This window comes from Drosophila innubila, chromosome X (assembly GCF_004354385.1).
Source record: "Drosophila innubila isolate TH190305 chromosome X, UK_Dinn_1.0, whole genome shotgun sequence".
Taxonomy (NCBI): Eukaryota; Metazoa; Arthropoda; class Insecta; order Diptera; family Drosophilidae; genus Drosophila; species Drosophila innubila.
Window position 1 is genome coordinate 36,813,663 of NC_047626.1, and position 27,196 is coordinate 36,840,858.

General features: G+C 38.7%; 1 protein-coding gene across 1 annotated transcript; it reads right to left on the reverse strand.

Moving 5' to 3' along the window:
• Positions 1-10,103: 10,103 nt before the first annotated feature.
• LOC117794015 (protein ALP1-like) lies at positions 10,104-16,187 on the reverse strand. Its single transcript, XM_034634477.1, is given in 5 exon segments — positions 10,104-10,169; positions 10,234-10,405; positions 10,479-10,732; positions 11,326-11,473; positions 16,165-16,187. Coding segments are annotated over 5 exon segments (663 nt in total).
• Between the last annotated feature and the right edge of the window lie 11,009 nt (positions 16,188-27,196).

Below are 27,196 nucleotides of genomic sequence, written 5' to 3' on the forward strand. Positions count from 1 at the left end.
TAAAATTTATATATATTAACATTTGTATGTATGTATACTAGGTTGTTCAAAAAATATTGCGGCTCGATAGAAAAAAACATATTTATATGGCTTAAAAAATATTTTATTATTCAGTATAGTTTCCCTGAAGGTCAATACATTAGTTCCAACGGGATTCCAACTTATAGATTCCATCCCTGAAGTGAGAATCTGGAAGGGCTGCAAAATACGCTTCTACTGCAGTTATGACGTCATCATTTGATGAAAAAAGCTTTCCCCGCATACTTTTTTTAAGATCTGAAAACAGATGGAAGTCGCTAGGGGCCAAATCCGGTGAATACGGGGGATGCTCCAATAATTCAAACTTTAGTTCGTTGATTTTAGCCATTGTCAAAATGCTCTTGTGACATGGTGCATTGTCTTGATGAAAAATAACATTTTTTCTTCTGCAATCCGGGCCTTTTTTCATTAATTTTTTCTTTTAGCTTGTCTAAAAGGTTACAATAATATTCAGGACTTATTGTTTCACCAGTTTGCAGGTAATCCACTAACAAAACTCCTTTTGTATCCCAAAAAACTGATGCTAACACCTTGGACACGAACTCGTTTCGGAGCCGAACAACCAGGTTCACACTACTCTTTGGCTTCTTGTTTTGATTCAGGATCATGGTGATGGACCCAAGTCTCATCCAAAGTAATCAATCTCCGCACAAAATCCACTTTATTTTTTCGAAAAAGCTCCAAATGTTGCTGAGAAAGTCGTGCTCGAGTGTGTTTCGGCTCCATTGTTAGCGAATGCGGCTCCCACGTTGCACACAGCTTTCTGTAACCCAATACTTCGGTCAAAATATTGTTAACACTCCACAATGAGATGCCTACGGCTTCTACTAAATCTCTTTCAGTCACTCGACGATTTTCCAATACGATATCCATTATTTTTTTTTTTTTTAACAATTTCTGGTGTTGTTGCTGTTTTTGGACGTCCTGAACGTGGATCATCTTCAAGGCTCATACGACCACGCTTAAATTCAGAAACCCATCTTTCAACAGTGCTTATCGAAGGCGAAGAATCCTTATACACTTTTAACATTCGTTCATAAATATCCTTTGCTTTTAAACCTTCCAAAAATAAAAATTGAATCACTGCGCGACACTTGATTTTTTCCATTGTAAAAAATTTCGCGACACGATAATTCAAAATGGCGTACAAAAATAGAACGAATTGAATGTTTGCAATGAAACTTCACGTACGTTCTTAAAAATAGTGTACCAACATACAAAAATTAATTTAAGCTTGCAGCAATACCCTTTGGTACCGAACCGCAAAACTTATTGAACAACCTAGTATTAGAGTGGGTCCATTTTTTTCTTGACAAAGCGGAGATGAAATTCGTAATCTACGATGAATTCTATGAAGAATTGCCCAAGAAACCATATGTCTAAAATCAATATCGAGCTTCCACTTTTTTCGAGGAAGGTTTTCACGTGTTTCGTATGGCGATACTGTCGGTTAGGTAAAATTTAGCTAAAAAAAAAAAAAAAAATCAGTCTCAGCTCTCTGCTCGTTGCATTCAACGTACGCGCTTGATAGATTATTTTCGCAAGTGATCAACACAAACTCTCTTATCTCTTTGTGCATATATTGCCCTATTTTTAGTCACTGCTTGCGGTGGCTGCAGCTTATTGCGGTACTTTACCTAAGATAAGCCAGACTTAAAAGGCGCTAAGTTTGCCCCTCTCCCTGCGCTTTGCGCAAGCGAGAGGTTGGTTCTGTTAATTCTTATCTTCTGATCTGGAAAGGTTGATGACAATTGCATTATTAAACTTTAAATAATAACAATTGTAGCCATGGACGATGACTCATCGACTCAGTCGCTACCTAGTTATAGGCAAGCGCTACTGGAGGAGATGAGAAAAGCAGCTGGGGTAAGCCCTGGTACTCTTCGCTCTCAAATTCTTGGTAGCGGAGCAGCCATTCTTGCTGCACCCAACAGCGTTACCTGCACTATCTCCATGTCTCAAGCAAGTTTGACATCTACCCCTACGTATACTGAAGCGGCAACTGTGGGCCCAACATTTCCTCGACTACGTCACCTGGCAGCACATTGGGTGAATTCTTGTCATCAGTAGCTCGTAAGACGAAGTGCTCGTTTCAAGCCCGTGACCTGCCTGCTAGTAAAAAACATAAAGGAGCTATAAAAACATCTCAATCTATACAGAAAGCTAATGAAGGCCACTGAGCTGTACAAGGAAGCAGCTAAAGATACGGCATCCACTTCGACCGCAGCGGCATTGAGTAAAAACCGCTTTGCAGCTCTGGACGAAGAAGCGGACAACATTATGGAGCAAGACTTGTCAGAAAGCGGCTCTAACGACGAAGATGAAGCTCGTGCTGTTGGCAATGGCAACAAATAATCCTCAAAAACGCTCTCAAAGCCTCCAGCTATATGTGTACCAAAAGTGGACAACCCCTTAGTGATGGAACAAGCACTGGTGTCGTGCGTGGGTGCCAACAACTATAGCATTTAAACCTCTAAGTTCGGTGTTTTACGGATATACACGGCAAACTTTGATGCTTTCCGAACAGCTGTAAAACAATTGACAAAACTTAATTGTCAATTCTGGCACCATCAACTTAGGGAAGACAAGCCTTACAGGGTTGTCATCAAAGTCGCAAATTGTTCAAGCTTTTATTGACCAGGGCTTCGAAACTCTCAATATATATTGCCAAAGAAAGGCAGATTGGCGTAGCGCTGAGTTCAACGAGACAGAAGATAAAGCGACGATCAATTACAAGACTCGGCAAAATCTATGTTTTGTCAATCTCAAACAAGGTCCCAATGTGTCTAATGCTTTAAAAATAACTCAACTCGTCAGATACAGAGTCTCTGTAGAGCATCCTCCTCGCAAGAAAGAAGTTCTACAATGTCTGAGATGCCACATCTTCGGACATTCCAAAAATTATTGCGTTCAGGACCCAGTCTGCGGCAAATGCGCTGGCGTCATGTGAAAGCCCTGCTTTGCACCAGTGAAAATTTCTTGTGCGTCAACTGCGGTGGTGATCACGCTTCGACAGACAAGGACTGCCCTGTCAGGATTGAGAAAACCAGAAAACTAAAACCGAGCCCAAGGCTCCCTGCTTCTGCCGACACTCCCAGGGCAAAATATAATCAAGGCCCTTCACGCGGCTTCATTCCGGCTGAGACTGTCAGATGCAATATGTCTTACGCTGACGATGCTCGGCCCAAAAAAGCGGAATTTGGTCAAAATGCTGACAAGCATCTTCAGCGAGAATCAAATTTTCTGCCTGACAAGAAAGTCGTTGCGCTGGAGAACTCCATACTGGAGATCAACTCCAGAATGGACCAATTATTTAAGTTGGTTCAAGAAATGATGGAGGCTAACAAGGCCTTTCGAGAATTGGTTCAGGCTCTCACTTCACGTATCCAAAAATGATGCAACCGATCATAAAAATCGGATTGTGCAACGCACGGGGACTAGTTACGGGCTCTGGAGAGCTCCGGCTGTTTCTCAGTACACATAATATAGATGCAATATTTGCTACAGAGACACACATGAAAGAGGGACAGCGTGTCTACCTGCCAGGATACTCCACTTACCATGCCTTCCACCCCAGCGGTAACAGCAGAGGTGGCTCCACAGTCATTGTCCGCTCTAGCATGTGCCACATTCCTCAGCCTCCCATCTCAACCAACAACATACAGCTAGCAAGAGTGAGTATGCAGACTTTGATAGGGCCAATCGCACTCGCGTCTTTGTATCTTCCACCCAAAGAGCCTTGTACTAAAGCGGAGTTTGAATCCCTGTTTGCCATGCTAGGTAACAAATTTATTGCAGGTGGTGACTACAACGCCAAGCACTCATGGTGGGGCAACTCAACAAATTGTTCCAGAGGCAAAATATTGCAGAATGTCGTGGCGAATGGTCGGTACCAAATTCTTGCAACGGGTGAGCCCACATTCTACTCATCGAACTCCCTATTATCAACATCAGCTTTAGATTTTTTTGTAATTAATGGAAACACAATGAGCAGGCTTAATGTGAGTACGCTTCATGAGCTCTCTTCGGATCACACTCCACTTATAGCTGATTTACACGCCACACCGCTGAGCAAGTCACAGCGGTCTTGTTTACTAGCAAGTGGTGCTGATACAGAAATTTTCAAGGCCCACGTGGAGCAGTTGATTGATCTAAATATGGAAATCCAAGACGCAGATGATATAGATAACGCAATCGATATTTTTGTGAGCAAGCTGAAAGATGCAGCAACAAGAGCTGCACCTAGAATGCAACAACATCTACATGGAGACAGATCGCCTCAGCTTCCTTCTGTAATCGTTGAGCCCCTGAGTCTCAAGAGTAAAGTCAGTAAGGAGTACGCAAGAACAGGAGATGCCCTCATCCAACAGATTCACAATAGGCTGGCCAATCGTCTTTACAAAGTTCTGGCCCGCAGGAAAGAATTCAAATTGACAACATGTTGGAAAACTTCGGTACCGATGCCTCTACTAATTACTCTCTGTGGAAAATTACCAAAAGATACAAGTCATTGGCAACACCGAAATCGGCCATTAGGGACCCTTCAGGAGGATGGTGCCGTCTAGTCTTGACAAATTGGAAGTGTTTGCAAATAATCTTGAGCAACGATTCAGGCCGCACGACCTTGCGCCTGAGAGTCACTGCCGGAGTCATTGGAAATCCCGTTTCAAATGGCGTTGCTTACAGACACTGTCACACTGGACGAAGTGAAGCAGCTGGTGTCTAAGCTGAAACCCAAAAAGCCCCCTGGCGAAGACTTACTTGATAACAGAACCATAAGACTCCTACCAGATCAAGCTCTGTTGTTTTTTGGTGCTTATTTTCAGCAGCGTCATACGTGTGGGATACTTCCCGAGAGCCTGGAATCCGGCGAGCGTAATTATGATCCTCAAGCGTAGAAAACAACCAACTGATGTGAACTCTTTTAGGCCGATCAGCCTTCTCCCTTCACTGAGTAAAATAATGGAGAGGTTGATCCTAAACAGAATGCTTGATCTCGAAGCTGTTACCTTTTAGATCCCTAAATTCCGAAAGCAGCATGGCACTCCAGAACAGCTGCATAGAGTTGTCAACTTTGCGTTAGAGGCCATGGAGGAGAAAGAGTATGCGGTCGCTGTCTTTCTGGACATACAGCAAGCTTTCGACAGGGTGTGGCACCCTGGACTTCTTTACAAAGCTAAGAGCCTTTTAACCCCCCAGCTGTTCCAGGTCATAAAGAGCTTCTTAGAAAGGCGCACATTCCGAGTGACTGACGATGGGTGCAAGTCCTCCATTAAATCTATCGAAGCTGGCGTTCCCCAGGGCAGTGTTTTGGGCCCCACCTTATACTCAATTTACTCTGCGGATATGCCAACCCACACGGCAATTACATCAGTAGACGAAAGCGATACTCTAATCGCCACGTACGCCGACGACACTGCGGTACTCACAAAAAGCAGCTGTATACTTCTTGCCAAGAGTGCACTGCAGGAATATCTGAACGCATTCCAGGAGTGGGCAAATAAATGTAATCTGTTCATCAACGCAGACAAATGTGCAAATGTGACTTTCACAAATCGGGTGCGGAACTGCCCAGTCGTGTTACTCAATGGAAATGCTCTAGCTCATCCAGCGGCACACAAATACTTAGGTGTCATCTTGGACAGAAGTCTCACCTTTGAAAAACAAGTCACGTCGCTACGGCGCTCATTTACAGACAAAGTGCAAAGGATGTCCTGGCTACTCTCTGCCAAAAACAAATTGCCGCTGGAGAACAAGGCTAGAATATACAAGTGCATCTTAGCTCCCAGCCTATTCTATGCCATTCAGGTGTACGGTATTACTGTCAAGACTCACCTGAATAAGATCCGTGTGCTACAAGCAAAGACACTGAGGTTGATCTCCGGGTCCCCATGGTACATAAGGACACGCAATATCGAGCGCGACCTTAAGGTGGCCAATATAGAAGACAGAATCCAAGCGATTGCCCAAAAGTACACGGAGAGGCTAGGAGCTCATCCAAGCAGTCTAGCTAGACGACTAAATACTGCCTGCCACCGAAGAAGAGTAAGGAGAAGGCTCAAACGTCACCACCCTCAAGACCTCCCGAGCCGGGTCTTGACGAAGATCTCCGACCAAAATTAAGACGATCTCCCGAGTATCACCCCTTATAAGTTATCTTTAATTCATTATTATGTTCTATCATAAATAATTATGTTTTTATTTTTAGTTAAATTTCTGATTAGTTAAAGTTGCCTTGTAAGGTAGCAGGACACTCATCCTTTGTAAAAATTTCATTAAATTTGCATAAAAAATAAATAAAAAAAAAAGCACAGATAGAGGCTGAATAATAATAAATTTAGAGATTTGAATTAGTTGGCGGTCTTAACTTGTTTTTTTTAATTGAATTTTAAAAATTAGCACTTTTGTCAAGTTTCAATAAAAAAGTCAATTTTGCATTAATTTTAAAATTCAATTAAAAAGAGACCGCCAACTTATTCTTATCTCTAAATTCATCATAAATCGCCCTCTATTTGAGTTTTTTTTTGTTTTTTTTTGTTTTAGAGGTAAGTTACACCTAACAGACAATTACCAATATATGAAATACAGTGTAGTTATAACTTCTCTGTAAAAAGTGGAAGCTTATAGCCGCTTTGTGCATTTTTTACTCAATACAAATTGACCCACTCTAATGTATATAAAGGAAAAAAAAATTCACAGTATTAATGTAAATAGTAAGTATAACCTTGGAATTTACATACAAAAAACTAACTATGCAAATACACTTAATTGGGCACAGGGTATTTCGTAGTCGCCTCACCACTGGTTTTGCTTTAGCTTTTGTTACTCCAGTATAATCAGTGCGGTGTTTGAAAGGTGCATAAGTGCGTGATTTGATTGAGATAATTTTGCATACATATGTATAGTGACATATTCATGTACACAGTCACTGCGGACGGCAGTTCGCGTTAGTGACGAAAGCATCACGAAGGATGCGAAAGGCGACTAACAATATATACAAGTTATATATTGATCGAAAGGTTTAGTCCTAAGTTACAAAATGGCATACTAAAATTTTTTCGAATTCACCTGGGTCATAAGATACGGGGGTGTAAGTGGGAGGGGAAAAGTTTGTATGATCGCAGCTTGTGGAGCCGTTGGGGCTTTTTGGTAAAATTATTTATTTTTTACAAATTTTTATCAAAAATACGCGTCGATTGATACCTCGATGACCCAAATCCGTTAACTGGTTCAAAAGATAAATAAATTTGAAATTTTTAGTGGACTTCTTAAAATGAAATGAAAAGTTATGGTGCATTTACACTAGTTGATAAACAAGTCAACGTTGATATCAACTTTATCAATCCTAGTGTGAACAGCTGTCAACTTGATCAACTGTTGCGTTGACAGTAGATTGACAATGCGAGAATCATCAATTTTTGCTCTGAGTGTAAACACAGTGTAAGCCCTTTGTGTCAACAGTTGAAGACACAATCGGCGCGTTGACAACACAAAATTAAGTTGAGCTCGTGTTCATTCTTTATGTACTTCATGTACAGATTGGAGGTAGGAACACTTCGCTCGCCATCCGATTTATTTAATGTTGTCTGTTATTTCAAGTGTGCAGTCTATAAAAAACAATAACTAATAATAAAATATTATTAAACAAGTGGGAAAGGCTATAGTCGAGATCCCGACTATAGGATACCCGTTACTTAACTTTAATATGTATAAAGGTATTTTTTTAAGAATTTTTTTTTTTAAGAAAAAAGGATTTTGTTATTTTTAATTGTTGTTATTTTATATTGCCTGAATCCAGTTGAGAATTCTAAGGCACAAGAATGACAGAAAAGTTTGCTTGGCATATTGTGTTGCTGTTGTTACTTAGTTGTCGATTCAAAAAATTTTAAATTAGCAACTTCTTCAGGTTTATAATTTTGCTAAATGTCAATCCCCTTGGTTAGCGACCTCTCTATATGGTAACCGGTGACTTGACACGCTTGCATAAATGCAAGTAGTATGCTCAATACGATTCGATAGATGCCAGTTCCATCATCATTGAAGATTCATCGGTACCATTTTGGTTGAATCGAGTAGCGATTCAAGCCGAATGTCATATTTGCGTCGTCAGAACCAGTTGAGAATTATTTGATGCATTTTTGTTGTCTAACAATATTAAAACTATTGCATACTCTAAGGAGCTCATTTTGCTTCAAGAGCTTCGGCACGTTAATACTGCTGTTCTACTTGTCCGATCTTGCTGCGATTTTATAGGATAATAGATAATAGCAACTTGCAACTCTAATACCCACAAAAACGTATTATCTTATATACTGTGGGTGTGGTGGTTTTCGCGATTTGCGAGGGCGGAGGGGGCGTGATAAAATGTAAGACAAACTTGACCTGCGTGGTGTGTAGAGAAATCTGCAGCCAAATTTGGTTATTCTATCTCTTTTAGACTCTGAGATCCTTTTGTTTAAAGAAATTACTTTGAAAACATTAAATCGCCATAACTGCCGTTCTACTTGTCCGATCTTGATGCAATTCAGTGGGATAATAGATAATACTAATAGATAACGTTTATTTTCACAAAAAAACGTATTATCATAAAAACTGTGGGTGTGGTGGTTTTTCGCGATTTTCGGAGGCGGAGGGGGGCGTGGCTTAAATTTGAAACAAACTTGATATGCGTAAGGTATATAGAAATCTGTCTGTCAAATTTGGTTACGCTATCTCTTATAGACTCTGAGATCCCTTTGTTCAAACAGACGAGCGAAAGGTTTTTCGCTATTTGCGGGGGCGGAGGGGGGCGTAGCTTCAATTTGAAACAAACTTGATCTGCGTGGGGTATATAGAAGTCTGTGAGTGAAAGTTTGGTATCTCTATCTCTTATAGTCTCTGAGATCCTTTTGTTCATACGGACGGACGGACGGACAGACGGACAGACAGACAGACACACATGGCTATATCGACTCGGCTATTGATGCTGATCAAGAATATATATACTTTATAGTGTCGGAGATGCCTCCTTCTCCCTGTTACATACATTCCAACGAACACAATATACCCTTTTACTTATTTTTTAAGTAACGGGTATAAAAATAAATATTCATTTATTTATATACATATTTATTGAAAGATACATACTTCAATATCGAAAGCAGACCTGCTTCGCTTGAAAGCGATATATATCGATATATTGAAGGTTATGCTTATTATTGTTTTGCGAATACAATAAGTAAAAGGTTTTGTGCGAAAATGAATGATTTCGAAATCATTTTTGATCCGGAATACGCCGATGGAGACGACGAGGCAACTAGAACATCATCATTAACATCAACATCAACAGCAACTTTAACAAAAACAGAGAACAAAAACAAACGCGGCAGAAAGGCAGTTTCAATTTGGTCAGACGAGCAATGCTACCAATTGATCGACTTGGTAGAGCAAAGACCGACTTTGTGGGACATTACCAACGGAGACTATAAAAACCGCAACAAACGCGAGATTTTTTGGGGAAGAAATTGCAAAGGCTCTAGACTTGCCAAAAGACGAAGTTTCAAATAAATGGAACTTGTTGCGTCAGCAATTCTGTGTAAGTCAAAATCATTTTCTTTGCATTAAATTATTTATATTTTATTAAAGGCAATGTCGTTTATTTTAGAATGCACATAGCAAGGTCCAATCGACCAAAAGTAGTCAAGCTGCTGCTGATCGGAAGCCGCCAAATATATTTTATAGCGCATTGCACTTCATGCAACCCATTCTAAGCATGGACTCAGGATCGCGGACATCCAGTTATGTGAGTTAATTTATATTTTCATTTTTCGCTGGATAGCCGCAGGCTGCGTACTGCCAGCTCACCTCACCTTCTTGTGATTTAAAATGTTGTTTGAAATTGTCCCTTATTTGGCTTGCGGTAATGCTGGTCCGTCCAGTATTCATTGACTGCAATTCCAAGAAGCCGTTCCCTTCTGCTCGCCATTTACCTGGTACAATTTCACTATTTATTTCTTTGTCAAAATCACTTGAACTTGTGTATACACTCTTGCGTTCTATTAAAAAGTTGTGAAGTGCAGAGATGGCTAGCACAATCTTTGTGGCTTTTGATGGTTGAAGGTCAATAGGTCTACGAAGAATTCTGAATCGGGCTGCGCAAATTCCGAAAACATTTTCAATAATTCTCCGCGCGCGTGACAGACGGTAGTTAAAAACCCTCTGGTTCATATCCTGCTGCCTAAATGCAAACGGCTTCAAAAGATATGGCTTTAGTGGGAACGCATCATCAGCTACAACAACATAAGGCATTGGCTCGGTTCCATTTCGGAGTGGCTTCGGGTCTGTCAAGTTTACAGTATTTTGCTCCAAGGCTTTTGATAATGAACAACTGAAATTAAAATTATAATTACAATTAATGTATATTTGAAATGATATATTATTATTGTAATCTTTCTTAATACCGTGCAAATACACCGCCATCAGAATCACGACCACATGCTCCAACATCAATATACGTGAATTTATACTCTCCGTCAGCCAAAGCCATTAAGACTTCACTATTTGTCTTCTTATAGTTGAAATATTGTGAGCCACATTTTGCCGGTGCTTGTATTGTCACGTGCTTACCATCCAGAGCACCAATACAGTGTGGGAAATTCCAGCGATTTTTAAACACATTTGCTATTTTTTCCCATTCAGCAGCTGTCGTAGGCATCTAAAATTAACAAAAACTAATTAAAGTGTTTTTTTTCAGAATATGAATGAAGATGCACATGGGTGCTTGTCACAGCTCAACTCCACGTTTGTGGAAAATAATGATTTAAATAAGATGTCATCGTCGTCAAACTCGCCATCGGCAATTACTAAGCCAACACCAAAGCGTCGGCTACTTGATGACACCAATGCTCATCGCACTGCTTTACTAAAGCAGGCTTGCGAATATTTGGCGAACACCAAAGAGGATGATGAGTTTGATCTCTGGGGCAAATCAGTTGCAGCAACTCTTCGCAACTTTCCCGATGCCGCTGCCGTGCGCTTGGCTAAGTCCAAAATGAATATCGTTATGGCATCACTTGAAGCCGGAGAGCTTACCAGCTCCATCCCCTAACCCCTAATTATGTTTGATCTGAATTGATCTCAGAATATAATTATTAGTGCCTTAACATCGACGAACGATACATTATTGTTAAAGTTTTAAGTTTTTAAAATGAAATAATTAAAAGTTTTTGTTACCTTAAGAAAATCACCCTTCAATGTTTTGTAAATGGCATCGTAGCTTTCTTGTATAATTAATGAAATGGAGGGTACCGACATTTTAAACAAGAAGCTTAAGCTGTGCATGCTATCCCCAGTGGCCAAATAACGAAGAGTCACAATGAGCCGCTCTGCGGCAGATATAGATTTTCGGAGACTTGTGTCCGCTTTTTGAATGAAAGGCTTCACACGTTCAAGCAAAGTCCTTAAAACGATCAGGACTATTCGATCGAAATATTGTCTCAAATGATCGGAAAAAACCACTTTCGTCTCGATCCAAATAGAGTTCTTGAACCCAAATTGCTCGCTTGCGTTTTTTTAGCTCTTGCTCTTCCTCGTCCTCAAGAGCTAAAACCAAAATCACTGCTGCCGCTATTTTGCTCTTCTTCGCTGTTGCCATTGTTCTGATTTTATCGTAAGGTAAACAAATTGCATATGAATTAGTTTTAAAATACATATGCATAAGTACTTACCACTTTTTTTACTTTTCTCAATTATTAAAACAACACAATATCGATTAAAATCAGTTTCGATACATTCACAAGTTCGACGTCAACGAAAAATGCTAAGCAACGTGAATGTCAACGAATGTTGATATCAACTGGTGTAAATTACTCTCAACTTCAATATCAACGCGTTGGCATCTTGCGCGTTGCTCAACTCGAAAATTAGTTGGCAACCCGGTTTTTTTGTCAACTCTATCAACTAATGTAAACACAACAAATGCGTTGACGTTGGATATCAATTGTTGATATAGCTAGAATTGACGCTGCATCAACTAGTGTAAATGCACCATTACAGAGGCGTCGCTGAAAATGTGAAATTGTTGTGGGGAACACATATTTGTTCCTCACAGTTCAAAGCGGTTAACTATATCTTATAGTTGCCATAGGAACGATCGGTCGAAAATGAAGTTTTAGTATGAAAAACTTTTTTGTTTTTTGAGATATCTCAACCAATCCAACATAGTATTAATATAAGTTGGTATTATATATGCTGACCAAATTAAGATGTACTCGGTCAACTTTATCATATAGCTGCCATAGGAACAATCGATCGAAATCAACTTTCTTTGGGAACTGGTCTAAGGAAATGGGACTATAACTAAGTCTATAGAGTGCCTCGAATTCATTTGCTTAGTGTTTAAATGTTTGTAGATTAATGAAAGTTTTTTTTTAAATAACGCCTACAATTTTATTTTTTGAAGGTATAACATTCGATTTAAGTTTTAACACATTGATGTGGCATAAACAGTACTTTAAAAATGGTTTGAGTAACGTACTCTTCTGCTTTCGGTATTGGAATTAGATTCTCGTATAAGAGTCCACACGTAATCGCCCATCGTGTTCTGATTCCACGAGTCCTGATAATGTCGCTCCATAGCTTTTAAGTGTTGGTGAAATCGTTCCCTGTGCTCATCGCTTACATCGCCTAAGTTGACCGCGAAATTGTCCAAGTGTGAATTCAAGAAGTGGATTTTCAGAGACATGTTTACTCCCATTTTTTTTTATAATTTTGAAGCAGTCCTTCGACGATTCTAATGTAATTCGGATTATTGTTATCCCCCAAAAAGTTGATGTCCAGGCTGCCTTTTCCAGTGGATCCAGAATGGAGTAGAGCTCCTCATTTTTTAAGAGTGTTCTAATCTGTGGACCATCGAATACGCCTTCCGTAATTTTTGCGTCGAAAGGGGATATATATTCTAGTGCCTCTGAATTCGTTTAACGAGCCTTTTCACAAAGTTTTTGACAAGTCCAAGCTTAATGTGAATTAACTAGCGGCACATATTTAACACCATTTAGGCCAACCTTAAAATCGACTCGTTTCGGCCAGTCTTTCCTTAAATACTGGTCCAGGTCCCTTACCAGGTCATCCAATTCGTGCTGTGAAAAAATCCAGATATGTTTGTTTCCTTCCGAAGAAAGAGAATCGGTAGTCGTAGTATCCTTTCTTGAATCCGTCTTATTCAGTGTTTCTTGTTCTCTCCCAGATGTTACTGCCAGCTCAAAGCCGCGGCCAGGCAATTGTGGGTAAACACATTTTATATTTATTCCAATACCAATTTTTATAAATGCACAAAAATAGCAGTCGAAACCATGAACATCCGTTTTTTTCCATATGATAGGGTGTGAAAATGGAAATTTATACCCAAAAATAAAGGAAGCTGTTAGTGTTTCAGTTAAATAAGAATTTAAAAATAGATTTCAGTGTGTTTTGTTAATAAATACCTACATTTCCGGAAAATTTTATAGATGCGTTTTGCAGCTAGAGCAAATAAACGTTGGGGCCCAATCTTCATTAAAATATTTTGGATTAAGATTAAAGCAATTAATAAATCCATCCTTTGGCAGAGCTCGGTAAATGTCATCCGTAACTTGATATGTGCAATATGAACTCCACATATGTAGCAGAACGAATCGGGAATGTAGATGCAAGAAAATTCACGTACTTGGTTATTCATTTTCTGCGCTTCTCTTTGGCTCTTAATTTGGTGAATGTCAGAACTAGACTGTGCAGCGGTAGTTATGAAAGTCGGTTATATACCGATTTACAAAGTTGGACCGAGGCGTCTTAAAACTATTACCTGGGATCTTTATTCAATTCCCTCGTATTGAAAGTTATAACAGGCAATTCTTTTAGTAATATGTAAATACGATACCGGTACCTAACCTGGCATTCATAATAACGGGATGAAATGGGCTATTACAACCTGTCCGACTTGATTTTCGACCGATCGTTCCTATGGAAACTTTATGATATTAAACCGATTTGAACCAACTTTGGCTATAATGTGTAAAATAACAACAAATTGATATTGTGTGAGTTTGGTTGGGATACCTCAAAAAACACAAAAAAATTTCGTACTAAAATAATATAACAAAATAATATTATATCGCCGTCTCTCCATAGATTTTAATGAATGATATCTTAAACGAGGCGTAAAGAAAAGTATACAAGTAAAATAGTAAATAAAATGTAATACATTTTTTCCGACCTTTCCTCGACAGAAAAGCTAAGAAAAAATCATAATATTCTTAATTAAAGAACTCTCTTTTTTGGCTGTTGCCTAGTGTAATTGACGGTGTTGACGAGTTGTCATTAAATAAATCTGTATTGTATCGTGCAAAAATTATGAGTGACAATTAAAAGATTATGAAAAAATGAGTGTGAAAATGAAAAATTGTGATAAAGCTGGAAAGGACAAGAAGATGCAACAGGGACAAAAAAAGATGTTATTTGTTTTAACTGTGGTGTAACGGGACACTAATCTTGTAGTTGCGCGAGCAATGAGAAATGGATATAAAATTGATAATTGGTGAAGAGCTTTGTATACAAGCAGAAATATCATATAATCGCAATGGCGTAAAAGTGAATAAAATGTCGCATGAAAACTTCGAAAGCGATGCATATGTGGAATCATCCCTAGTGAAGATAGACTCTGTGGTAGACAATTCAAAGCTCGATATAAACGATGCTGCCAGCGAGTTTACACGACGCGAGGTTCACGAAATAATTATACCGTATAAGCCGGAGAAGTTAAAGACTACGAGCATTGAAATGAAAATAATTATCAAAGACGAAACGCCAAATTTCTCGCGTCCCCGGCGATGTGCGTTAACAGAGGCACGCAACATAGAAGAACAGATCGACGAGTGGCTACAAAATGGTATAATAGAAAAGTCAGAGTCCGAGCTTACAAGTCTGGTAGTTTTGGTAAGGAAATGGCACGCGATGGCACGCCACGACTATGCATTGATTTTAGACGCATCAATAAAGCTATTGTAAAAGACCATTTAACGTTGCCATTGATAGACGACCAGCTTGACTGTTTGCAAAATGCTGTAATGTTCAGTACGACAGATTTAAAGAATGGGTTCTTTCATGTACCAGTAGTAGTTCGTGACGCAAAGCAGTCAATATCAGTTCCGCATAGTACCTTTTGGCTTGTCGAATTTTCCTGGAGTGTTCCAGAGGCAAATAAGTGCAATCTTTCGACCGCTGACCAGAAAAGGAATTGCATTACCATATGTTGACGACGTAATCATCCCAGCCAAAGATGAGCAAGAAGCTTTGGCAAATCTGAAGGAAGTCCTCAATACGTGTGAAGAATATGGCCTGGAGCTGAATTTTAAAAAGTGCCACTTTTTACAAACACGAATTCAATTTCTTGGCCATTTAATAAAAAATAGAAAGCTGTATCCAACGCCGTTAAAGATTGAAGCCGTTTGCAAGTTTAAGACGCCGCAGACGCTGAAACAACTTGAGAGTTTTTTGGGTCTTAAAGGATGTTTTAGAAAGTTTATCTACAATTATGCTGTTATTGCCAAGCCATTGACTGATTTAACGAAGAACAACGCTAAGTTTATAATAGGTCCAAATGAAGTAAACGACATAGAAGAATTGAAGAAATGTTTGACATCAAAACCAGTGTTCATACGGATGCCTCCATAGACGGTTTTGGTGCTGTAATTATGCAAAAATAATCAGACGACGACCAGTTTCATCCTGTTTACTACATGATCAGGAAAAGGAAGCAGACGCAACGCAAATGCACGAGCTATGAGTTGGAGATACTTGCAGTCATCGAGGCATTGACCAAATTTTGTTGGGCATTCCATTCAAGATTATCACGGACTGCAATGCGTTCACCAAAACACTAAAGAAACAGAGTGTGTGTCTTTAAGTAGACAGATGGGTAATGTTTTTGAATAAGTACAACTATGAAGTTGAGCATTGCGCAGGCTCACAAATGCGTCATGTGGACGCACTTTCTCGATATCCCGTTATGCACATAAGTGATGAAAGCATCTCAGCACGCAGTGCGCTTAGTAGTCCCGAAGGATCGGCAAAGCTCATGTTAGAGGAAATTTCTCGATAAAGAAGACGAAGAATTAAATATGTAAGGAGTATTACATACAAAATTTTGATGACAATATCAAGAAGTACATCGACTGCTGCATTCCTTGCATATTGGTCAATCGCAAACGAGGCAAACAATAAGGCCTGTTGCACCTTTTGCAGAAAGAAGACGTGCCGCTGCAGACATATCACATTGACTTCCTGGGCCCGCTGGAGTCAGCCAGCAAGAATTATAAACACATACTAGCTGTGATGCCTTTACGAAGTTTTGCTGGTTATACCCTATGCAGTCAACAACATCTAACGAAGTCATAGTAAAGTAACGCAGCCGGCACGTTGATCGAGTTCAGCGAGCAATTTATTCGACGTACACCAGAAGCATCGATACCACACCTTTTGAGCTTCTGATGGGTATCAAGATGCGCACAAAAGATGACCAGCAGCTCCAGGATCTGATTCAAAATGAGACCATCATTGCTTTTGCAGACGACCGCAATGAGCTACGGGCAAAGGCAAGAGTCAAATCCTTAATTTGCAATCAGAGAACAAGAAGACATATAACTTACGACGTAAAGCAGCCAGGCAGTATAAAGTTGGTGAACTAGTTGCCATAAAGAGGACGCAGTTTGGAAGCGGACTCAAACTCAAACCGAAGTTTTTGGGCCCTTACCAGATCGTCAAGGTGAAGCATAACAATGCTTACGATGTGGTAAAAGCTCCGATGGGCCAAAGCACTCATCTTCGTGTGCCGAATATCTTAAAGCTTAAAAAAACAAAATTTTCTTAATTCAAGAACTAATAGCTCTTAAACTGCTGGCCTAAATCTTATAATATGTATTGATAAATTACAAATATATACATTAGCTTTTAGGTAACTAAAGAAAATAAAGCTTTTGAAAATCGGTTTGGCCATTCTCTAAAAAACGGCCCGAAAAAAAGCCAAATTTTAAAAATTAAAAAAAAACTCTGCTATAGAAAAAAAAATGTCTTCGTCGTTTGGGGCCCCATATCTATCCAAAAAAGTCCGTTTGGTTAAATTTAAAAGGAAAAAGTCAAAATTTGTTGCCTATTGTAATTGACAGAAAGTTGTTCTCGCTGCGGCTGTGTAATTTTTCAGCGCATAAATTTGGTCTTGGCACTCGGCGACGATGTTATCATCCATTTGCAGTATGTGACTCTTGTGCGAGACCGGCACCGGGACCGGTGTGCTTAATTTTTGGAAATGAAATTATGAAATAAATGAAAAATTATGTTTGTGGGTTGTAGCACTTTTACGGACGCAACGGACATTAGGTCGGCAATGGGGGTATCTGTGTGCTCCTCATGCCAAACGGATTTTTAGTCTGCGTGGTCTAGAGAGGGTAATTGCGAGCATTATGTTTTCCAATTCCATCAGTAACATTCTGTTCCTGTCCAAAAGTGTTTCGTATAAATGGCCAGAATCGATTTGCCTATCCTTTGTGGCCTTCAAAATTTGGTTTACCGTGTAGGTAAGTTGATTGGTCTGATCCTGTACCCCAGTGTTTATTTCTACGTGTCTATTGTTTGAATTTATTCATGTCCTATCACCAAAACTGATCTAAAATCTTATATCCCACTAGCTTAACAAAAGAGAAAAATGCCTAATAGCGCGATAAGGCGGAAAAAAAATGTTAATGATAGAAAGGAAAAACTGGATGCTCTACCTCAAGTTGTCCTTGTGGACCACCCTCCCCTTAATGAGATCTGTGATTCTCAGGTCATCTTCCACTGCTCGCTCTTTGTGTTGTGAGTTTGTTTCCAAGCCTGCGATTAGACTTCACAAACACCTTTTCCCCAACTTCAAAGACCCTTTTCTGTCGAGAGGCATTTTTCCTAGCTCTTAGTGTGTCTTGTGCCTTCTTGAGCTTGTTCTGAATTTTCATTTGCGATTCGTCTGGGAACGGACAACATCAACCGGTTGTTCATCAATGACTGAGTGGATTAAGCAGGGACCTACCCCTAAAAAATTGAGAGCGTCAGAATCCCCATCCGAGTCGTCAGCTATTTGTGCCTCAGCACTTCTTGCTGCCGCTGCGTATTCCTCAGATCCACATTTTTGGCTCTGAGTAGTGTGATTTACCCATTGGCGCCTCTGACCCGTTGCTTGGTCAGAGATTCTTGTTCTTTTGTAACCTTGTGGGTTACTTGAGTTGACATACACTGGTGCCTGCAATGGCATCAGGACCTTAGACATTAAAGGGTCATCATCCATTGCTGATCATCGCTGCCGTTGCGTTGTCTACCACTACGCTAGTCGGTCTGTTTGGGCTGTTGGGGCTTTTGTTGCCGCGTGTAGTGTGGGCTTTTTGCAAGGCCAGGCTGTGCCTCTGTTGCATCTGAGTCTTTTTGCCGTTGCTGGGCCTGAGGTCTTTGGTCGGGTCTCCGAGCCTTCTCCTCAACACTTTTGGCATAGTTCGCCGCAAAAGTGTACCTTTCGTGATTGGCCTCTATCTCCTGAAGGAACATCAGGCGGGTGTGCCGCAAAGAGAACATCGGTGAGACTGCGCCTAAGACCAGAGATGAATACGCGCGAAGGATCACGCTCTCGCTAGTTCTGGGTCGTATGTCATATTGACTTTGTTTATGAGCAAAGTGAGCGTTTTCTCAACATCGTCATAATATTGAGGTAGGGTAAGTTGCCCTTGCCTGAGAGTTCCCATTTCTTGTCAATGATGGCATTAAAATTCAATTTTGTTGCAAACGAAACCAAAACTGCGTCGACTGAATCCCTTATCTTGCTTCTGATTATAATGACAGCTTGATAATGGCGAGAGCTGCCGTTATACCGCCTAAATATTTTGTATGCTGCCGCTGCCGCTTGTCTCCATTAAACATAAGCTCCTTGGGACCCTGTAAGCTCGGGCAGGCATTTGTTCGCATCTAAAGGTTCATCGCAACGAATGTCTTCAACGATTAGTATTTCCCCAAACGTTTTGATTGGGGGTGCCGTGACTTTCATTTCTGTTTCCCTTTGCGTCAATACAGCTATTTGTCTGTTTAGAGCGGCATTACTTGCATTAAATGCCTGCGCTTGCGTTGCTAGCGCAGCTGCAACCGCTGAGTCGACCAACATTTCAATCTGTTGTGTATCCATGTTTGACTTGGTTGAGGGCGTCGGCTTTCGCAAACAGTCCTTTAAGTCTCCTATGTCTGATTTTACTTTATCGACGTCACTATCTGAGCTTTCTGAATCGCAGTTTTTTGCGATGGGGTCTCTATAATTTAAGAATGCCCCATTCATGAGTTGCTGTAATAAGAGACAAAAGTCAGCTAGTAACAGAATCAGATCATCAAATAGTAGAGAGAAAAAAAAATTTTGTATAGATTTATTATTTACTGAAACGATGGTCGAAAGCGCAAAACGTTTCCTATATTTCACAGAAACTTGACCGGACTTGCAAAACAAGATGACACACAAAACAATATAATATGTTCAAAATATGGAACTCATTTATTTTTAATTTTCCTTTTTTTCCACAAGACTTAAAATTTTCGTTGCTGAGCAACCCACTTACATGATATAAAGGACGGGGTAATCCTAGCCTTATGTAAATAAATTACGCCGGCGATGCTGTTTCCCTCGCTGCAGTCGGTAAAAGTGTTCTCAAAGCTGCCCAGGTTAGCTTGCTGGCTGTACTGGTGACACTCGGCTGCCGGAAGAGCTCCAGCGGCTTTGGTGTACAAAAGATATAATTCGTGTGCTTCAACACACATGCACTGACCAAGTTGACGTAGGTCAGCAACCACTGCACTGGGCATATATTATGTTGTGTTTCGTTCGGCGCAGTTTGTATTGCCACACGAAACAAAGTCTTTCGTTTCAAACACACAGCACAGATTTGTTTATGTTGTTTTTAATAGAAAGTGTCTCAACGTTTGATGGACGACTTTGTTTTGTTTTATTTTTTTTTTAAACACAAGATTAAATAGATCGGTTTTGCACTTCCGGCTACGGGGCTTGGTTACGAGCTCGTCAATCTGGTTAAGTTGGGCGCCAATTAAAAAGATTAGTTATGTTTTTAATTTATCAGCTTATTAATTATAATTTGATAAAACACGTCTTCGTTTTAGAGCATGAGTGAGCCTAACATTTACAAGACGACTTGTTGCAGTGAAATCAAATCAGAACTAAAAGCTAAAACATTATTATTCACTTAAAAGCTATCAAAAATATAAAAAGTTATATCATAGCGGCCACAGAAACGTTTAGCTTGCATCTCGTGCATTGCCTGCTGTTCATAAATGAACATACGGTTTGAACGGCCCTCGGGATGCGTAACAGATTTGGGACACAAACCACTTGAAAGGGTCACTACAGTGTAATGGGTCGCAATCCTGGCGCTCAGAAATAATAGACTACTTTGTGAACCTGTATGCTCAAAATAGATAAGAGATACACGCTAGTACGTAAGATCAGGTAATACAAGAATGCAAAGAAAGGAGTCAAAGATATTACAACGCTTATCCATACAACAAGTAAAAAGGTGCCAAGTACACGTTAACCCTATGGTTAGCTCACTCTAAATAATAGATTAGATAACATAGAACAATAAGTAGAAAAGAGTCAAACATACACTAACATCATGTCAACTAAATCCTAATAATACATAAGATCACATAGATTCGATGAGTAGAAGTAAGCCAAGAATATTGTCAACACTATATTGAGCTCTGTCTAATTAGTACATAAGATATCCTATAAAACCCAATACAAACCAAATAATCGAGACAGTTCTTAAGCAAACGCGTGGGTGTTTTCTGAATTATATTTAAAAATACTGTTCAAGAAAAAAGCAGCCCCAGATATGTAATGGCTCTTATGAAGTCAAAAATGAACTGTCTAACAACATTGACTGCATTTTATTAAATAGTTTTTTTTAATTAGGTAAAACATTTCATTAAACAGGTACATACTTCCTTTTTAATTAGGTAAAAAACAACACCTAGTTTACCCAATATTGCCTTTGAATCATTAAATAGGTATTTCCTTTTTGACTAGGTAAAAACTAAAACCCTATTGAAAAAGAATAGGCAGTGATCTCCATTCATATTGCATCAGAACGGATAGAAGTTCGTATAAATTTCCTTAACTATCGGTTTTACCTGTAATACATACCTGCTCAAAATTAGCCAAACATAATTTGCGCAATAACGGCTCTAAACGATTTTAAGACAGGTACAAGTTACAATAATGCTAATTCATTATATTCGCATCTATATTTTTTTGCATCTTATTCATTAACAGACAGGCATACCGAAAACGTATGTAATTGTACTGCGCTCTTCCTTTCTATCACTAATTTTTTTGCGAGGTTGCATCAGTTTTTGTCCTATAACTTCCCCAGACGCAGCTGGACGCATGAAAGACCGGGGTTACTTCGTTAGAGAATTGATTAACAAAGACTCCTGTGGTAGTGGGATCGAGTCCAAATGAGTCCAATTTTTGTTCTATTCCATCAAAATCAAAAAATAGCCTAATTTTAGTGCTTTTTTTAAGCATCGCTGGGATAAAAGGTCAACAAGTCAAGAAGCAAAATTCTACGGCATTTAACTAGAAATGAATGTACTTTTCATATGAAAACAAAAACATAAAGACCGGTCATACAACTTGTCATCAAATCAGTTTTAAAGTTTGCAATTTTTATAAAATTTTCACATTTTTGCGCGCACTGAAAAATGGGTCAACTTTGAGAGGCTGTCACGCCCACAATTTTTACCTGATTTCAAAAATCTTTTGGATTCGTAATCTTTTAAGTTTTCTCTATCGAATGCTATTATTTCTTTTTACGAACGCTTTCGTCAAAAAAAAGATTTTTGGCACGCTTTTCGGCCTTCTGCCCCAGTGTGCGCAGCTACGAAAATAAAAAAAACAAAACATAACAAACATAATTCTCCGGCAAACTACTTGCGACTGCAGCGTGGGACTAGACGGAAGGCAGCCGAGCAAGAACAAGCGGCGCAGAAGACAGATCTGCGAAGGAATTAGCACTGAGCGACGCAGGAAAAAAGCGTCTTGGGAACGATCGCTGAAGAAGGCGATGCGGGAATCCAGCAACAAAATACTGAAGCTTAACCTCTGTATGATCAAGCGGTAAAAAGTGGTTAAAAGTAAACCACAACGGCGGAAAATAAAAACAAAAAAAAAACAAAAAGGCGGCTCGGGAACCTGGCAATGATCGCTAAAAAAGGCGACATGGGAATCCTGTATCGAAATCTATGGCTCCAACTCTGAATACGATTCGACGTTACCACAGAGAACACGAGCAAGCAGTAAAAAGTGGTAAAAACTAAACCACAACGGCGGAAAAACAAAAAGGCAGCGCGGAAGCCTGGCAACGATTGCTGAAGAAGGCAACGTGGGAATCCTTCAACAAAAATCTGAAGCACCGCCTCTGAGTTCGGCTCGGCATAACCACAGAGAGCACGAGCAAGCGGTAAAAAGTGGCAAAAAGTAAACCACAACGGCGGAAAAATAAAAACAAAAAAAAAAAAACAAAGAAACAAAAAAGGCGGAGCGGGAACCCGACAACGATCACTGAAGAAGGTGACGTGGGTATCCTGCAACAAAATCTGAAGCTTCACCTCTGAGTTTGTTTCGGCGTTACTACAGAGAACACCGAAAGCGGTAACAAGTGGTTATCACTGCGGACGGCAGTTCGCGTTAGTGACGAAAGCAGCACGAAGGGTGCGAAAGGCGACTAACTATATATACAGCTAAGTTGGAAAATTTGCTATGACTGTCCGATTAGATCGAGTTATATACCGATCGAAAGGTTTAGTTCTAACTTACAAAATGGCATACTAAAACTTTTTCTAACCAACCTGGGTCATGAGATACGGGGGTGTAAGTGGGAGGGGAAAAATTTGTATGATCGCAGCTTGTGGAGCCGTTGGGGCTTTTTGGTAAAATTATTTATTTTTTTAAAATTTTTATTAAAAAAATACGCGTCGATTGCTACCTCGATGACCCAAATCCGTTAACTGGTTCAAAAGATAAATAAATTTGAAAATTTTAGTGGACTTCTCAAAATGAAATGAAAAGTTAGTTTCTTTGTTTGTCTGCTTGTATCAAAGCGCTAAAAAAGCTTAGATGTAGTAATGGGGATTTATTCCTCTTTGAAAATCTAGAAATGTTTGTTTTACGACTTTTTCAATTTCCCGCTAGTTTAGCGGGAAAACGCTAAATCCCGCTAAAATTGAAACTCCAACAGTTTCCAAACCATAGAAGCTACAGATATGTTCTATATATCATTGGAAAGGTATGTTTGAGGACTTTTATGCGTACCTTAAAACTTTTATGACCCAAGACTCGATGACCCAAATCCGTTTACTGGTTCAAAAGATAAATAAATTTGAAAATTTTAGTGGACTTCTCAAAATGAAATGAAAAGTTAGTTTCTTTGTTTGTCTGCTTGTATCAAAGCGCTAAAAAAGCTTAGATATAATGATGGGGATTTATTCCTCTTTGAAAATCTAGAAATGTTTGTTTTACGACTTTTTCAATTTCCCGCTAGTTTAGCGGGAAAACGCTAAATCCCGCTAAAATTGAAACTCCAACAGTTTCCAAACCATAGAAGCTACAGATATGTTCTATATATCATAGGAAAGGTATGTTTGAGGACTTTTATGCGTACCTTAAAACTTTTTTTCTAAAGTATTCAGGTAACATTTTACAGGTGATATTATGTTTTTAAGCTTACATTTTGGCGATTTTTGACAAAACGGTTCAAACGATTTCTGTTAAATTTTATTATGTTGTACAATTTCGCGTTTTTTGGTATATGAAACATAAATTTTGGTTGAGGGGCTTGGAAGATATTACCTGTTAAGTGAATAAATACATTTTTCTATCGGTCGAAAATCATGTTTTAGTACGAAAAACTTTTTGGTTTTATGAGATATCTCAACCAAACTGATACAATATGCATTTAACTTGGTTTTAAATATCCTGACCAAAGTTGGTTTAAATCGGACTACTAAATCATAAAGCTGTCATAGGACCGATCGGGTCAAAATAAGGTTTTAGTATGAAAAACTTGTTTGTTTAGTGAGATATTTTAACCAAATTGATAGCATTTGCATTTAAGTCAGTTTTAAAAATCCTGACCGAAGTTAGTTGTTATCGGACCACTATATCATATAGCCAATCGGTCCAATATTAAGTCTTGGTATGAAAAACTTTTTTGTTTTACGAGATATCGTAACCAAACCAATAGAATATGCATTTATTCTGACCAAATTTGGTTCTAATCGAACCACTAAATCATATAGCTGTCATAGCACTGATCGGGCGAAATCCAAGTCTTAGTATGAAAAACTTTTTTTTTCATATTAAGTACGGGGTCTCCGACAGTAGAGTATGCTCGGCTGTAGCAACGCGAGCAAAGCGAGCAGGGGGCGGAGCCCCCTAGTTTTTCTTTATGATTAAAGAACAATTTTTTTTTAAATATGAAATACGTTGAACCACTAAATTTATATATTTCACTATTTGCCTGCATTAATGATAAAGTTACAATGTCAAAAGCAAAAGCAATTGCAAAAATTTCTGATATCCCACAAAAAAAACCTCTACACGAGGTAAAAGTCTAGTAACGAAAGCAATTTCTAGCCCCAAAATTTCTGATATCCAATTTTGTGACGAACAAAATTCAGTTTAATCTAAAAATTTTAAATAAAAATATAAATTAATAAAAAAACAGCGAAAATTGTCATTCGGCACTGCGCAAAAAGTAATTTTTATGTACAAAGAAGCTCACTCTTTTTGCTCACAGTGCACAATGCCAATTTTCGCTTTTTTTTATTAATTTATATTTTATTTAAAATTTAGATTAAACTGAATTTTGTTCGTCAAAAATTGATATCAGAAATTTCTATTTTACCTCGTCAATAGATTTTTTGTATCACTAGAACAAGCAGCAACCAGATCTGGGCATTGTAGCTGAAAACACGGAGAGCAGCCGGCAAACAACAAAAAACACACAAAACCTTGCAACATCTGGGCGTTAAAAAAAAAAATTTGAAGAACTACTGGAGAAAACTCAGCGACGGGTGATTGAAAATACTTCAAGACACTTAAGTATTGCCGATCACTGCAGACGGCAGTTCGCGTTAGTGACGAAAGCATCACGAAGGGTGCGAAAGGCGACTAACAATATATACAGCTAAGTTGGAAAATTTGCTACGACTGTCCGATCAGATCGAGTTATATACCGATCGAAAGGTTTAGTCTTAACTTGCAAAATGGCATACTAAAACTTTTTCTAACCAACCTGGGTCATAATATGTGGGGGTGGAAGTGGAAGGGGAATAATTAAAATGATTGCAACTAATGGGGCTGTTGGGGCCTTTTGGTAAAATTTTTGATTTTTAAAAAATTTTACTTAAAAATACGCGTCGTTTGATACCTCAATCACCCAAATCCGATAACTGGTTCAAAAGATAAATAAATTTGAAAATTTTAGTGGACTTCTCAAAATGAAATAAAAAGTCAGTTTCTTTGTTTGTCTGTTTGTCGGTTTGTCTGTTTGTCTGTTTGTATAAAAGCGCTAAAGAAGCTTGGATGTAATGATGGGGATTTATTACTTTTCGAAAATCTAGAAATGTTTGTTCTACGACTTTTTGAAAAAAACCGCTAGTTTAGCGGGAAACGCTAAGTCCCGGTAAAATTAAAACCTCAACAGTTTCCAAACCATAGAAGCTACAGATATGTTCTATATATCATTGGAAAGGTGTGTTTGAGAGGCGTACCTTTAAACTTTTTTTCTTAAGTACTCCGGTAACATTTTACAGGTGAAATAAAGTTTTTTAGCTAACATTTTGGCGATTTTTGGCAAAACGGCTTTAACGATTTCTGTTAAATTTTAATATGTTGTAATATGTACAATTTCTAGCCCCAAAATTTCTAAAATCCAATTTTGTGACGAACAAAAATCAGTTTGCTCTACAAATTTTAATAAAAAATATAAATTAATAAAAGAAAGCGAAGATTGGCAATCGGCACTGCGCAAGAGTAATTTTTATGTACAAAAAAGCTCACCCTTTTTGCTCACAGTGCACAAAACCAATTTTTCCTTTTTTTATTAATTTATATTTTTATTTAAAATTTAAGATTAAACTGAATTTTATTCGTCACAAAATTGGATATCAAAATTAGGGCTAAAATCACTAGACTTTTAACTCGTGTAGAGGTTTTTTGAGGGATTACAAGGCACTCCAAATCAATAAATTAGAAGACTCAATCTAGAAACGGAAAGAGTTTTAAAGGACGCTGCAGAAAAAGGTTCCAGCCCATTTCCCTCGACGAACGAGGACTACAATCTAAGGCGTGAAAAGAGGTCAGAAGCACAAAAGCAGCCGAGGAAGAAGACGAAACAAGCCGGGAAAAGGATCCAAAGGAATAAGAGACGTAAGGAATTGCATACATTAATTGCAATTACCACTGGAGCAACAAAAGAAAACCTTATTCGAGAGCTAAACAAAATTTGAAAGTCAAAAATATTTGAAAATAAAATTTAAAAAAAATATATATATTATTTCGGGTTTGGTTTATTCAAAAGAAATTTAGTAATAATGGTTTATACACGGGAACAGTTGAACGCATTAGGGGCAAGTCAGTCTGCAATATATGAGCAGCTAAAACGCTGGGAAGCGGAATTGGACAAAGACGAGCAGCCTAGTCGTAATTGGGCGACAAAGGTTCAAGAACAGTGGGAGCTGTTCAAAACACAACATCAAATTTTAAAAGCACATGAAGCAATTTTGGCTGGCGAATACTTCGAAAAAGAAGCATACGAAAAAACTCAAGTTATCAAAAATAGGATAATGAATGAGTTGAATAAAAAAACAATTAAGCAATCATTGAAAAAGATAATGATAAACGACATAGAAGAAAATGAAATACGAGCAGAAGAATTTCACCGAGCAGCTCGCACCTTACAAAGAACGATGAATCGTGCTGGACAAAACCATAAACAGCACCAAAATGATTGTGACGAAATCAAAGAAGATTTCGATAGACTGACAGAGCTATTTAAGGAATTGAGAA